The sequence below is a fragment of the Gymnodraco acuticeps genome, unplaced genomic scaffold, assembly GCF_902827175.1.
Source record: "Gymnodraco acuticeps unplaced genomic scaffold, fGymAcu1.1, whole genome shotgun sequence".
NCBI classification, from domain to species: domain Eukaryota; kingdom Metazoa; phylum Chordata; class Actinopteri; order Perciformes; family Bathydraconidae; genus Gymnodraco; species Gymnodraco acuticeps.
Genome location: NW_022992351.1, coordinates 5,052,925 through 5,067,102, shown reverse-complemented (window position 1 = coordinate 5,067,102; position 14,178 = coordinate 5,052,925). Strand labels below are relative to the sequence as shown.

Genomic DNA, 14,178 nt, shown 5'->3' with positions numbered 1-14,178 from the left:
TGTCTACGGCATGTGTGGCACAAGGACCTTAAATCTTTAAAAATAAATATGCAGCTTTGTGCTTATGTCAAAACCTGGGAGCCAGTTAACCCTGATAGATATTGAGTCGTGGAAGCTCACAGTTTGTTTGTCATATCGTGGGTTGTCGCAGGGGGGCGCAGTTCCCCTCCAGGTGCGCCTTCCTTCCTCCCGCACCTTCCCATCCGAGCGCTGCTGCTTGTGGCTGCTCCTTCGCACAGCCCACTTCTTCTTCTTCTTCTTCTTCTTCTTCTTCTTCTTCTTTCTTCTTCTTCTTCTTCTTCTTCTTCTTCTTCTTCTTCTTCTTCTTCTTCTTCTTCTTCTTCTTCTTCTTCTTCTTCTTCTTCTTCTTCTACTTCTTCTTCTTCTTCTTCTTCTTATTATTCTTCTTCTTCTTCTTCTTCTTGTTCGCAGGGGGAGCTGACTTGATGCGCATAATAAATAATCTCTGCAAGATTCCCTCCAAGCCCAAATTCAGACCTATACGCGTGTTGGATTTGAGAGCGCAAACACAGGCGAGAGTCGAGCCTCTTAACTGGGGATGTTTCAAATGTGATTCAGCACGGCAAACAACGTGGGTGTTGTGTGTGTGTGTGTGTGTGTGTGTGTGTGTGTGTGTGTGTGTGTGTGTGTGTGTGTGTGTGTGTGTGTGTGTATAGATATATGTGTGTGTGTGTGTGTTTTTTTAGTGGGGAGTGGAGAAAGAGGAGAGCAGCGATATGAAACGCGGGTGTTTATGCCTCCTGCATTACCCGTTATCTCTGACTGACCACCGGCTCAATTTTTCACCTGTATGAACGACCTTGCGATTGTGACCGATTTTTCCCCCCTAAAAAAAGGCTTTCCATGGAGGATCAATCTGTCGCTTTTTCCGTGAGGGCTGAATTTGGTTCCTGCTGGTCTCAAGAAATTTCAAGATAAGAGGTAAGACAACAAATGATTACCCCTTGAGCGCGCTTGACAATTGGGAACGTGCACAAATACGGAACAGCTAAATTATTTACACAGTGATATTTATATGCTAAAATATTAATACATCCTAACAGGCTCACATGTCGGCCTGTTTTGGCTGCTGTCCCGAATTTGTTCATCAGTTTCTAATGCCATTTATTTGATAATAATTGTTTAGGCTGGAGTAACGAGACGTGCCCTCCCAACTGCAGCCAATTCCTCCACAGTGTCTGGTTCTGGAGGGGCATTCATTCATACACAGACACATTGGGGTTTGTTATAACTAGGGAGTTGTTTTTGTGCCTTTCTTTGACCAACTGATGTATAGATGCTGTACTCACATATAGTTGTTGTAGCCTCTAACTGCTCCTGTGGTTCCTACCTGGTGTGGTGCCACACTGCAGCTCCACTTCACCTCACCCTCTGAAATGTGTTGCGACAGGCCACTAAAACATTTTTTGAGAGTAACCAGCCTTGGGTGGAATTGCATGCCTGGTGCTTGTGTGCACAAAAAGACATCATAAAGGTATCCAGGTGTTACCAAGGACCCTCTTTCAAAGGCATGAAGGTAAAAAATACCCTCAGAAAACCTTGATAAATGTCCCGGCTATGATTGGCTGTAAGCCTCTAGAGATACAGCAACATTCAGCAGGTAATTGCATACTGTATGCCACAATGTCAGCTGGAATATCTGTGATGAATGCAGCGAAGGCCTTCAAAGTAAGTACACTCCCACTGTGCCAGTTGGACTATTTGTTCAACCAGCGTGTTACTTGGATGCAGGCATAGTGTGATGGAGGTGGTAGATATCAGGATTTTACATTATTTAACCCAGTGGTGTCTAGGAAGCCTCAGTGATTGAGAGTGATTCACCCCGTAAACCCTTTCTCACCACCTTCTATCACAGTCATCGGTAGCACCATTATCCATGATGAATGCAAGCTGTGAGTGTGTTTGCCTCATGTTCAGATCTGTGTGTTTACTGTGCGTGTGAAAAGTATTATACAGTGTGTACATGTGAAGCACTGAGCTATCAGCTCTGTGTCATATAACTGACAGAATCTGAATTTATTTTGCATTTGTAAATTATGTATTAGATCTGCATAAGGAAAAAAGGAACACGTTGCATCAGTTGTTCCAGGGTGCCATCCTTGACAAAACTCCATTATAAATGCAAACCAACATGCCAAGTCGACAGTAGTGTAATACCCACTGTACCTTCCACACACACCAATATTCAGTCCTGAGGTGCCAGCACTTTGCACACCGTGGGCCTATCACTGAGGTATGGCATGCAGGACTCGTCTTGAGAGGAAGCGTACCAATCCAATTGTGCAGACTTTCAGGCGAAGAAAAAGGACAGCAAACATGAAAGGTAGGGAAGAAAAAATTCTGGCTGAGACCCCACGTGCCTGATTTGACATCCAGGCAGCTGACAAACAATTAGAGCCTATATAAGTAGCTCTCTGAACCAGGCTCGCCCCGGGATTAAGCCACAAATGAGCCGCACATCACGGCTTATGTTTCCTAAATGGAAAGCGAGTGCATGTGTGTGTGTGCGTGTGGAGGCAGGGTGTTATGCGTGTTGAACACGGCGAGAAAGTGAGTTTGGAGTGTAGGTGTATGTGGGCTGTGTGACATTTAGCAGATTGGTGTTATTACCAGTCTCTGGCCTTAATATATCTTGAACATCTCTCGAAGAAATTTGTGATTCTGTGTGTGCAGACCTTCGTATTGCTGTTAATATGTAGGTACACGCTATTGTACAACCATCTGCCTATACCCAACACACGTGAATATGTGTAACTGCTCACTTTACTGCTGTGATATTGCCGGTTCTCCGTTGTATGTATGTTTGACATTTCATAATTGCATCATTACTCGCTCAGTTTTTGCAAGAAGCGGGTGCATCGTAATTGGCAGAACATGCTACACGCAGACAGACACTTGCCCTTGATTATGGACCTGGGTGGAATGGCTTCCTCATCAGGCTGTCTTGATTCACCCCAGCATGTGGGGAGACACATGCTGCTGCGGGTGAATCTAATTGATTGGACGGCACCCAATTCCCAGGTCCAAGTCTCCTCCGGCAGCCAGAGTGAATCTATCCAAGTGAAGGATGAGCTTAGGCGTCGGTCGCCCCCCTAATAGATTGGCATTGGCTTCTTCCCATATGCCTCTGGTATCACCCTCAGACATCTCTGGGTGCAAGTTGGCCGAAGCACAGGGCACAAAGTGACACTGCCTGGATCTTCCCCGATCAGAATTGTGAAAACGGGCTGAAGTAAAATGAGACACATCCTGCACGTAGCTGTTAGCAAAATATGCAATATTCAATAATGTTGTTGAATGGAACAAATTGCTTCCGAACATTCTTTTATTGCACAAATTGAACATGGAATGATCACAAAAGGCACATATTAGAAAAAGAGTGCTAGCTTCATTTCAAAGTGAAGTTTTCTTCTGAATTTATCTTTCAACTAATCAAAGTTCCTAGAGTGCAATATAATAATAACAACAACAATATTGTGCAGCCTTATCTTGCACCAAATGCAACATACAATTGTATCATCATTATATATTTCTACTTCTGAAATGTATACTTATCCTGTCTTCTCCTGATGGACGATTGAAAGACATCCGGTTGAAAGTGTAATGAAAATATTGGGTTTCCCAGAGTTTGGTGTTTTACAACACAAATCTTGTTTCAACAGGTCAAGCTCCCCTCTCTCGGAGAACACGAGTGCCATTTCAAAGCTTATTGGATGAAAGTCTCATTTGCCCTTGGCTGCCAAAGATGACGTTGCCATGGAAACAGCTTCTACTGTTATCAATCATCGACTGTCTGGCAGGTAAACCACCTTTTTATATGAGTAATGATTATTTCTTGTTTGGACATTTACAGTTGCTAGATGATAGCTGAATAGCCGAAAATAATGCCCGTGTCAGAGATGATAGGATGGCCCACGTTTAAAGGGGCACTCCTCAGTATTGACTTCCATTCACAACACAGACACAATACTCTCAATCCTCCTCCTCCTCACTACTCTGATAGCAACCTGATGAGAAGGCATTGTTTATTTTTCTTTTAATTATTTATTCACACAAAACACAGAGCAAAGACTATCATGACTGTTACCTAAAGATATGTTTTTTCCAAATGATATTCATCACTCAGTTAATGTGAACAAATAACAAATAAAGATTGCCCCTCTTAATCCCATGTCATGCTTTTCCGGTTATTACCCGTCCCCTTGTGTGTTATGAAGGTTATTCTGCATGTAAACGGTCTGCAGAGTCACATTACATTACATTACATTGCATTTAGCTGACGCTTTTATTCAAAGTGACTTACAATAAGTGCATTCGACCAACAAGATACAAACTTGAAGAAAACAGAATCATATAAGTACATCAGGTTTCATAGAGCCAAAACATTTCAAGTGCTACTCAACTGGCTTTAGATAAGCCAGCCCTTTGTTAGTATATAAAGTGCTTTGTTAGCAATTCACAAACCCTCAAAGTGCACCCTGTAGCGAGTAAAACTCTAACACAGAAAATACCTGTCTATGCTGCCCCAGAACGCCTCGTTGGAGATTTCTCTTTTTCCATTGTGTTCTTCCTGGGTATGGTGACGTGCCCATACCCAAATGGACCCATTGGTCCAAATGGACCAATCCGTGGAGCCGTTACGTTACGTCCGTGGATTGGTCCAAATTGACCAATCCGCGGACTTCCTCACACACACACACACACACACTCAATCTTTTCTCAGCTGCAGCTCCGCCAATTTCTCCTCCTGAGACGGCGGGATGCGGCGAGGCTGTGAGTCGGTGTGTGAGTACACACACAAACTGCCAGCCAGGCTGCGGGTGTGTGTTCGGGCTTGTTTCGGGCTGAGTTTCGCTGTGTCTCGCTGTCTCGCAGACGGCCACTGGGTTCATAGAGAGGGGGGGGGGGGGGGGGGGGGGGGGGGGGGGGGCAGGAGCTCCAACAAGCCGTTTAGGACAGAGAGTGAATACACATACTATACAGTAGAGATGCTGTATGAGAAACCAATGTGACTTTGGAAAATTGCACAATTTAAATCTATTCTAGTATACCTCAACAATGGAATTATGATCAGTAGAAATGGCCATGACATGGGACCTTTAAGTCTTATTTTAACTTATAATATACAACAATATACTAAAGCATTATTATATTTTATCAAATGGAAAATTCAGAAAATGTTTTGCTGGACAAGCAACATTTCTTCTTTTAAATTCACAGGAATGTCATCCTGTTAAAGTTATTCAGCCTTTTCTTTAGGAAGAATCTGCATTTTTGTTGCAAGATGAAATGAAAAGTATTGAGTCTCTCCCCATGTTTACTAATGTCCATCCTCCTATTATAACTGAGTGTCCTATTTCCTCCAGAAGAATGGGGGAAATGTGCAGGCCAAACTTTCCTATCAAAATGGGCACTTTTCTTCGGTTTTGCTCAGGCTGTCACTGTTTTTCTGACAGATTGTTTGGACAGTGGATCGTACCATGGTCCAAGATGGAGGATGGAGCCAGGTGACTTGTTCATTCCTGTGGACTCCATAGAAGAAGAAGCCACTCTGACCTGTGATGCTCAGGGAACGCCATCTCCTCAGTACAGGTGAGAAATCGTTCAAATGAGGGCATGTGTGAGATAAAGATCCAGCACCGTCATATGAAAGTGTTCAATTTATCTTTACTTAAACTATTACGCATTGTGAAAATCAACAATCGCAAATTTGTTATAGACATATAAATAGCAGCAGAAGAACGTTATAGTATTATCAGAAATGACCATCATCAGTTATTGCTTTCCTTGGTATGAACCTAAAGGAAGTCAAGTGCAGAATCAGCAGCTATTCTTCTCTTGAACTTCGTCCCTGAAAGCGTTTTCATAGCAGCTGTCAATGTCATAAGAGGACCTTGTTTAATATAAAGTAAACATAACCTTTGTGTGCTTGGGACATTAAATCAGCTTGAAACCGTAAAGTTACACATACAGTACATATATATTATTTATACTACTGTCAGCCTTGCTGCTCATTTCATTCACAGTAATGAAGATAAGGATTTAAAAGAACATTCTTCACATGGCATAAGCACGTCCTTGCTCCCCCTTTTCATTTTCTCTAAATTAAACTGAAACGCTTACAGACACTCAAAGCAGGGGCGTCATTATGGCTTCACTCATTCATATTGACTAACACGCTGCCAATCTTCCTCTTGTCTCGCCAGATATTATCTTAGCGACACACGTGTAGCATCTTAATGCATCTTAAAGCTCCTCTTTTAAAACGCTGTGAGGCCGATGCACGTTGCTAGACACCATGTGGCACCAACAGACATTGATTACAAGTGTCTTTGGCGTTGAACAATAGAATTACTGCGGCACAGCCAGCACAGGCGAGATGAATGATAGCCGTGTGGAGTGCGTATGCTCATTATTTCAGGCTTTTCACATTCTTCGCCTACGACCAGGTATTTCCATGTACTGATTAAAGGTGAGATGAGCATGTTGTAACGCGGTGCCTTGTCAAGCTGGCTGTGCCCGGCTCTACATGCCCGGCTCTGCAAGCCCTCCGCACCTCTGAGGCTTCCTCCCCTCTTCTCTCTGTTCTCCCTTCCCCTTTCCTCTGCCAGACCTGTCACTCCAAAAGAGATGAGTATTTTATATATGCACACTGAAGTGGCATTATTGCTCATGGGAGAAAGCCACAACTAGTTTGAAAAAGCATATTCTCCCCAGCCAGTCATAAAAGTGATGCAGAGGGTGACTTGCTTAACCTTTACTTGACCTGAGGTATAACACCTGTGGCTCTGAGCTGCAGGATGATCCAGGATATCCAGTTTCTCTGTGGTCAGATGGTCAGACAAGTTGTGTTCACAAAATGAGTCTCAAGCTGAGTAACTCAGTTTTGGGGTTGATTTCCAATCACCTGCCCAATGTTCAGGCCACCACTGAGGCACTTCAGGTCAAAAAGAGGTGATGGAGCTAAATGCAGCTGTGTGGTCACAGACCCCTAAACACACACATGCATGTTTTAATAACAGAGTGAACCCTTAGGTGTTTATTGTACAGACGTTCACACTGTTCAGCTCTAAGAAGTAAAGTCAACCACTATGAAATGAAATAAGTCTAAGTGTCTAGAGGAAGGCGGCAAGCACTCGTCGGCGTTCAATGGTTTGGGTATTCTGTAAGAAATTATTTTGGAGGTTATACTTGAAAGCTTTTGGAAAGTTTGCCATTATGGCCTCCCTGTCTTTCATTTTTTCTTTCATCACTTACGAGAAGTCGAATAAAGGGTTGGGGCTGAAGAAGAGAAATTGTTCTTTTATATGCTTTGAGAAATATGATAGTAAATTCTTGAAAAGGGCTCTGTCCTTCAACCCATCAAAGCTCCGTGTTTCACTAGCATTTAAAAAGAGAAGTGTTGTGGTGACAAGAAGAAGAGAATGTATTTTCTAACTGAATATTGGGGCTTCTTTACATCCATTAATTAAACTAATTTCATTATTAGATCTTTTAGGTGATTCATTTATTTAATAGCACAATCTGATCCTGCTGCGCAAGGTATTATCTTTTCAAACTTCAACACTTAGCAGGTGCAATAGATGTAATGGAAGGTGAAAAATAGTTTAAAAGGCATCCTTTGTTACATCAGCCCCTGCCAAGTGCTAATGTTTTGTCCTAATGAGAAGTCAAAGGTGGAATAATGTCACATTATGTAAATATAATGTGACAGAGACAAGGTTATTATGGGTAAGACTGGTGATAATATCTATGATGGCTTCTAAAACCTTTATCTTCTGCTTCCCTTAAATAGCAGAAGACAGCTTTGTGTATGATAGTCTAAGATTAAACTTTAATGATCCCTGCGGGGGGGAAATGAGATCGCTGCAGCAGCAAATAGTGGTTGAGCAAAATAAAGAAAAATAGAATAGGAACAGAAAATACAATATAAATAATAAATGTGCAATTTAAGTGTAATATAAACCAAAAACACTGGACCATGTTGTAGAATAATGGATAACAGAATTATTCGATTACAGGGACAAAACCATATGCAACAATCATCGAACATGTGCAGAATATGATAGTGAGAACTATTCAGTTAATACAAATCTAAATTGACAATAATTTAGGACTGTGAAGAAAACAAGAAAAACAACAGAGGGAATTAAAAAGGCTTCTCAGTATATTTAGTCTTTTCCGAGCTACTTTATGACTTAGGAAACTTTGTTAGGAAAGTTCAATTCCAGCAGGATAATAATAAATGGCTAAAAATCACACAAGTCCATGCTGTTTCATGCTTCAACCTGCAAGCCTGTGAATTCCTCCACACCAGCACAATGTTCAGTGTATTATTCTTACTTCAAGTGAGTTTACTGCAGTGAGTTGTGTTCCCCACTCACCTCCTGTTCAGACCACCTTGGTTGGTTAGAAAGAAATGGACGCTGCTTTTTTTGCCAGGGACTGATGGTGTCTTTGCCCTCACAGATGGTCATTGAATGGGACTCTCATAAATCTGGGCCTGGATCGCCGGCGGCGTCTGTCTGGGGGCAACCTCATTATAAGCAGTCTGGACCGCTACCAGGATGTAGGAATGTACCAGTGCATGGCGTTCAACACTGTAGGAGCGATTCTCAGCAGGAGAGCCAGTCTGCAGTTTGCCTGTAAGTTCACGTCACTTTTTATTAAGAAATGGGATGGTGGTGTAACCGCACTTAGAAAATAATGCCGACGCACACCAAACTAGGTGGGCGACGCTTGTAATATTTATGAGTGCTACAACTCTGAGGCGATGTTAAATGCTGAAATGGCATGGGGGCAGTTTTAGCGTGACGTCTATTCTTTACTTATGTTCGTTCTTGCTAACTAAGAATGAATACTTCATTTCACCTTGCTTAGCTTTATCAGAAATGTCATTGGTGTTTTATGTCATGTACTCTGGGGGGTAAATAAGTCAACCAAATTGTGTTGGGTATGACAAATACCTCAATAAGGACTCAATGATGTGTTAATGTTGACTCCAACATAATATGTCGGTTTTGAGTAATGGAAATTAATAAAACTAACTAAACTAGTACAAACAGTAGTACAATTTAGTACAATTGTATTGCCATACAAATAAGACAAACTGTGATATCTCTCACATTACATACACGTGGTGGTAAAAGCAGCAAACATCTGAAATGAGTAAAGAAATAAGTACTTACTGTTAATGTACTATTCATTGTACTTCAATTGTTGCAGATAACAAGAAAGTATCTTTTCACACCTTCTGTGTCTGGCCTTGCCGATATTTTTGGTTGTATTTCAAGCTTTTAGACATGCACTGCTGAGACATAATGACATAACAAACTCAACAACCCATTGTGCAGAAATAATGTCTTTGTTACACTATATAACACCTTGCTGATAGGATTGTTTTGTTATGACATCTGTAAATAGCCCAAAGGAAAACTTTGAAACTGATTGAAGAGAGGTTTGTGGCTTATATAGAGTGACCAGAAGATATCTTCATTGCCTAATACTACCAGGGGTTAGTGGAAAAATCATTTCACTATTTCCATGCACTGGATAACATATGTTATAATACTGTTTTTTGTGGTTTTCAGTTTATTTCTAAGCCATTACCAGGGGCAAGACTGAATAGTTGGTTGTTTAACCTACAGTAGTTATTGTTCTTATTTCTTATTCAGACCTGAAGGTTAATGGTATTATGTTTATTGCAATATGTGAAATATGACTAAACTGTTGGTTTTGTGTCCTTGTGGTTGCTATATATTGTATGTTGTCGTTTTTTTCCCTGAACTACTATAACAAGACACTTAAAAAGGATAGCAATATATATGTTATATCTCCCTGCACTTGTGCTCATACCTACAAGCCTCTTCTCAGTCTGAACCTGTTTCATTCACTGAAGTGCAATTCTCCTGACAATATCCTTATGTGCTTGTGTGAGAGTCTTGCTGTAAGCACTCCGACACATGTGAGCTCCTGCGGTGATCTTCCTTTTCATTTTTGTTTCCCTCAGACTTAGATCATTTCAAAGTCCACACCAGAAGCGCAGTGTCAGTCCGTGAGGGACAAGGAGTGGTGTTACTTTGTGGAACGTCCACTTCCTCAGGAGGTAAACCTTCATCCTGGCTTCAAACTGTGCAGTTGTTTAAAGTTGAAGTGGCTTGTAGAATAAAGTATACCATTGCCAGCATTAATTCACCTTTTTTACCATGACATTTAACAATCTCTTTTTCTTCCAGACCTTACATATGCATGGGTCTTCAATGAGTACCCTTACTTTGTTCAACAAGACAATCGGCGTTTCGTCTCCCAGCAGACGGGAAATCTTTACATCGCCAAGGTGGACCCCTCAGACGTGGGCAACTACACTTGTGTGGTGATGAACAGCATCACAAAGGGCAAGATTCAGAGCTCACCTACATCTCTGATCCTCAGGACAGATGGTAAGAAGCCCAGCTCAGGGCCGCGATGTGACAAGTGTGCCTCACAGCCATGTATTAGGGACCTTTCCTTTGAAGGTGGCTTTAATCATCGCACTTGCATGAGTGCTCTTTGTCGTGTCGTGCCTCGCTGTCGTTGAGTCACCGAGCGCTAATGCTTGTAAGTAAATAGTTGCTCCTCAATGTAGGCCAGCAAACAAAGCACCCAAATCTCCTCTTTGCTGACTTAGCTCTCTTATAATTTCGCATTGCCTTTAAAAGCTTTTCTCTGTGCTTTCACATGAATTCTCCAGCCCGGTTCTCTTTGGTCTGTTGTTCTATTCTCTGTTACGCCTTCATAGAAAGAGTGAATACAAATTGCCTTCCAATGAATAAAACATAAGCCATACGTCACTGGACCATTACATTGAGTGTTCTGGTGGCTCAACCAGTTAGTTTCCACTCAGTGTACTGTACATGTGGCTGCATACATTTAAATCTCATCGCATCATTTTATGATCCTAGCCTTGACTGTCTTAAATACTGTTACAAACAATAAAACACAAGGGGTTGGGAGCTGCCCCCTCAAGCTTTGAAATAATAGACTAACAGCCAGACCAGCACAAAAGACAAGGTTTCAAATTCTACTCTATCTATTCCACCAAGAAGATATTTAAATTATTCCTTGCTGGTGTTTCACGGCGCTCTGGCGACATTTAAGTGATGTACTACTTGGAGTTTACCCGCGAGAGAATGTTTGCTCATGTGTCTTTTATTTCTCCTCTGTTAGTTTTACAGTGCGATTGTTTGGTCCATAATGCAAACCATATTGCTTGTAAGTCATGAATAATGGAAGACTGAGCAAGTTCTTGTGCTTGCTCTTCATAGGAGTGATGGGCGAATACGAGCCGAAAATAGAAGTTAATTTCCCAGACAATGTACCCGCAGCAAAAGGATCAACAATTACGCTGGAATGTTTCGCCCTTGGGAAGTAAGCTGGATTCCTTCAAGCATGTTTTCAATCTTCCGCTGTCTTTCATTCCAGACATCTGGATTTCTGGAAAGTAAAGTTGCTTTGGCAATTATATTTTTTAGAGTGTGGCATCAAGCCATGATTGGTCTGAAAGCCATGTGAGACTGCATTATTTGTTGTCAGATCAGGGTAACTCTAAACCATTCTTCCGCCAAAAAAAAACACTGTGACTTTAAAGCTTCATCAAACACTTTATCGCAGGATTACAGAGACCTGCAACCTGAGCTGCAATCTTAAAAGTTCAAAAGGACTTGAATCGGGATCTCCGCTGAGGTTTAATTCCTCTGCGTCTTTCAGCCCTGTCCCAGAAATCACCTGGAAGAGAGCTAACGGCGTTCCCTTCCCCAGCAAAGTCAAAATGAAGTACTCTAATGCCGTGCTGGAGATACCCAGCTTCCAGCAGGATGATACGGGAGGATACGAGTGTGTAGCTGAGAACAAGATGGGCAAGAACATAGCCACCGGTCGGCTGGCCTTCTATGGTAAGATATATTTTCTTTTACTTGCTATGACAACAAAAAACGTTGTACCGATTAAGTTATACACTGTAATGTGTGAGATCTTTGCTATGTTCCATCTGTCATATTCTCAATGTAATACTGCTGCTGTCAGTGTCAAAAGAGTTGTTATTTGGTAATACGACCGATATGTTAACAGCCTATTGTTATTTACAGCTTTAACAAGTAATTTTCTTTCTTTCCACGCGGTTAGTGTTCATTTTACTGCAGTTTTAAAAAATGTTGGCATCTTGACTTACCTCAACTGCTGTTCCTTTTTGAAAGAGGAAGAATGACACTTTGCAAATGCATGTAAAGTCAGCTGTGCCGATTGTTATGAGCGCAACACTTTACCTGCTACACATTCTGTAAAGTTGTAAATGTGTAAGAGAAAAGAAGCTCGAAAGTTGTGTGCTGGATGTGGGAACAGACCCAGGGGGATGTTTATTAAACACAGAATTAAGGTGGCTGTTCATGACAGCTTCCTGCTTTGTGGCGTGGCATTTCATGCTAATCTTGACTTGCTACAGGCAGCTGACACATTTAAGTGATGAAGCGGAGTGAAACCCTAGATTCACTCCTCTCTCCCCTTTAAAGACAAGTCTATTTTCTAACTTATTGGAGCTGTCACTCTATTCATGCTTTCCTTTGAACTATTTTCTCAAATTCTATTTTCAAAATGTAGGCCTAAACAGGTTTTCTTAAGAACAATTGTATTGGTCCTAAAATAAATGCTCTACCACTTCAAATATTAAAGAGGTTTATTTACTTTTGGTTTTTGATATCATACCCGCTTCTTAAGATTTTAGGATTTAGATTTGGCTCGCTTTAGAGTTACATTCAATTATGATTTGTTTTGCACGATGGGGAAGTGCAAACTCAAGCAGACATGGATCAGATCAATAAATGCCCATTCCTAAAGTAATGAATGGAAATACTTTTTAATGCAAATGTTCCTCCATACTTCTGCCAGTATAACTGCAAAATAAAAATGCCTCTATAATTTAAATATGTAACTTAAGAAGGTCTTAAAAAGTCTTCAATTTATCTTCAAACCTGCAGAAACCCCAGAGATATTATGCTCCATAAGTCTGTCTTCCTGGTTCTCCAACATTTCACTGGTTCATATTTGTGTTCCCTCAGCCAAGCCTCAGTGGATCCAGGCCACGAAGGACACGGCCCTGGCCATAGAGGAGAGACTTTACTGGGACTGCCGAGCCAATGGCAAGCCCAAGCCCGCCTACACGTGGCTGAAGAACGGCCAACAGCTTCTCTCTGAGGTAAATTATTGCCCGTCTTCTGCCACCTACCAATGTTTCATTTTTAAAGACTTAATCCTCATCTTCAGCGCATCCTTTCATTTTAGAGAGCCTGGCGTCAAGCACGCGGCTGTTTTTCCAAGTGCGATGAGAGGCGAGTGTAAACGTCTTGCTGAGGTTTGCCAGTGATGAGACATGGATGTAACTGTCTCTTATTCCGCTCTACCTTGGCAGATTACACAGTCTTAGAGAGTGGATCAGTGTAGTCCCTCCGAGATTGCTCCATTTCATCTGAATGGAGTCGGTGGTTGTTTTCATTATTCATGGTGCATGTTTTAGCTCCTCCAGATTTAGGGACAATGGGTTTAATCTACTGTGAAATATGCTATACGGCTGCACACCTTACCCAGGACCACCAGGGACACAGATAGCTTTCAACTTGACTTGACTTCAATATGCTGCTGTTGCTTTATCTTCTCAGCAGCATTTGGTAATGCTCAATGCGAGCACCTGCTTCTATAACAACAACAAAAAGGCTTTTTTAAATGTCATTCTATGATTTGATTGTAACAATATATGTACTGTTGCAAGATCAAGAACATGATTGTTTAACTAAAAGGCAGTATTGTTTACTTTTCATAATATCAGTTTCAGACACAATGTAAGGCTTACAAATTTATAATCTTTAATTCAAAGAGAGAGCTTAATCTTCACACGCTAAACAGAAACAATATACGATTAGACCATAATGTGTGTAATTGCATGGATTGAGTTACATACAGTAAGGGTTTTAATGAAAAAACGTTACATGTTTCACCTCAATAAGATATATCCTGGCTTAATCATTCATCAGAAATAAAATAAATACATATATAACAGGATGCTGAATTTAGCCACACATACACACATTTTGCACACATAGTTTTCACTACAGGATATTATTACAAGCTGAT

At 41.3% G+C, this 14,178-nt stretch overlaps 1 protein-coding gene across 2 annotated transcripts in view; it reads left to right on the top strand.

The window, feature by feature from the left end:
- Positions 1-391: 391 nt before the first annotated feature.
- The window catches only part of LOC117541944 (contactin-3-like), a 33,968-nt gene continuing 20,181 nt past the window's right edge, over positions 392-14,178 (top strand). Inside the window, exons 1-10 of one of the 2 annotated variants that reach the window (XM_034209312.1) lie at positions 392-592; positions 858-942; positions 3,684-3,821; positions 5,478-5,613; positions 8,491-8,666; positions 10,031-10,126; positions 10,257-10,460; positions 11,325-11,427; positions 11,767-11,951; positions 13,110-13,246. In XM_034209312.1, the coding sequence (XP_034065203.1) occupies positions 3,767-3,821; positions 5,478-5,613; positions 8,491-8,666; positions 10,031-10,126; positions 10,257-10,460; positions 11,325-11,427; positions 11,767-11,951; positions 13,110-13,246 (1,092 nt within the window). In that variant the 5' untranslated portion in view covers positions 392-592; positions 858-942; positions 3,684-3,766. The remainder of the gene's footprint in view (positions 593-857; positions 943-3,683; positions 3,822-5,477; positions 5,614-8,490; positions 8,667-10,030; positions 10,127-10,256; positions 10,461-11,324; positions 11,428-11,766; positions 11,952-13,109; positions 13,247-14,178) is intronic. The other variant, XM_034209311.1, reaches the window with a different exon arrangement.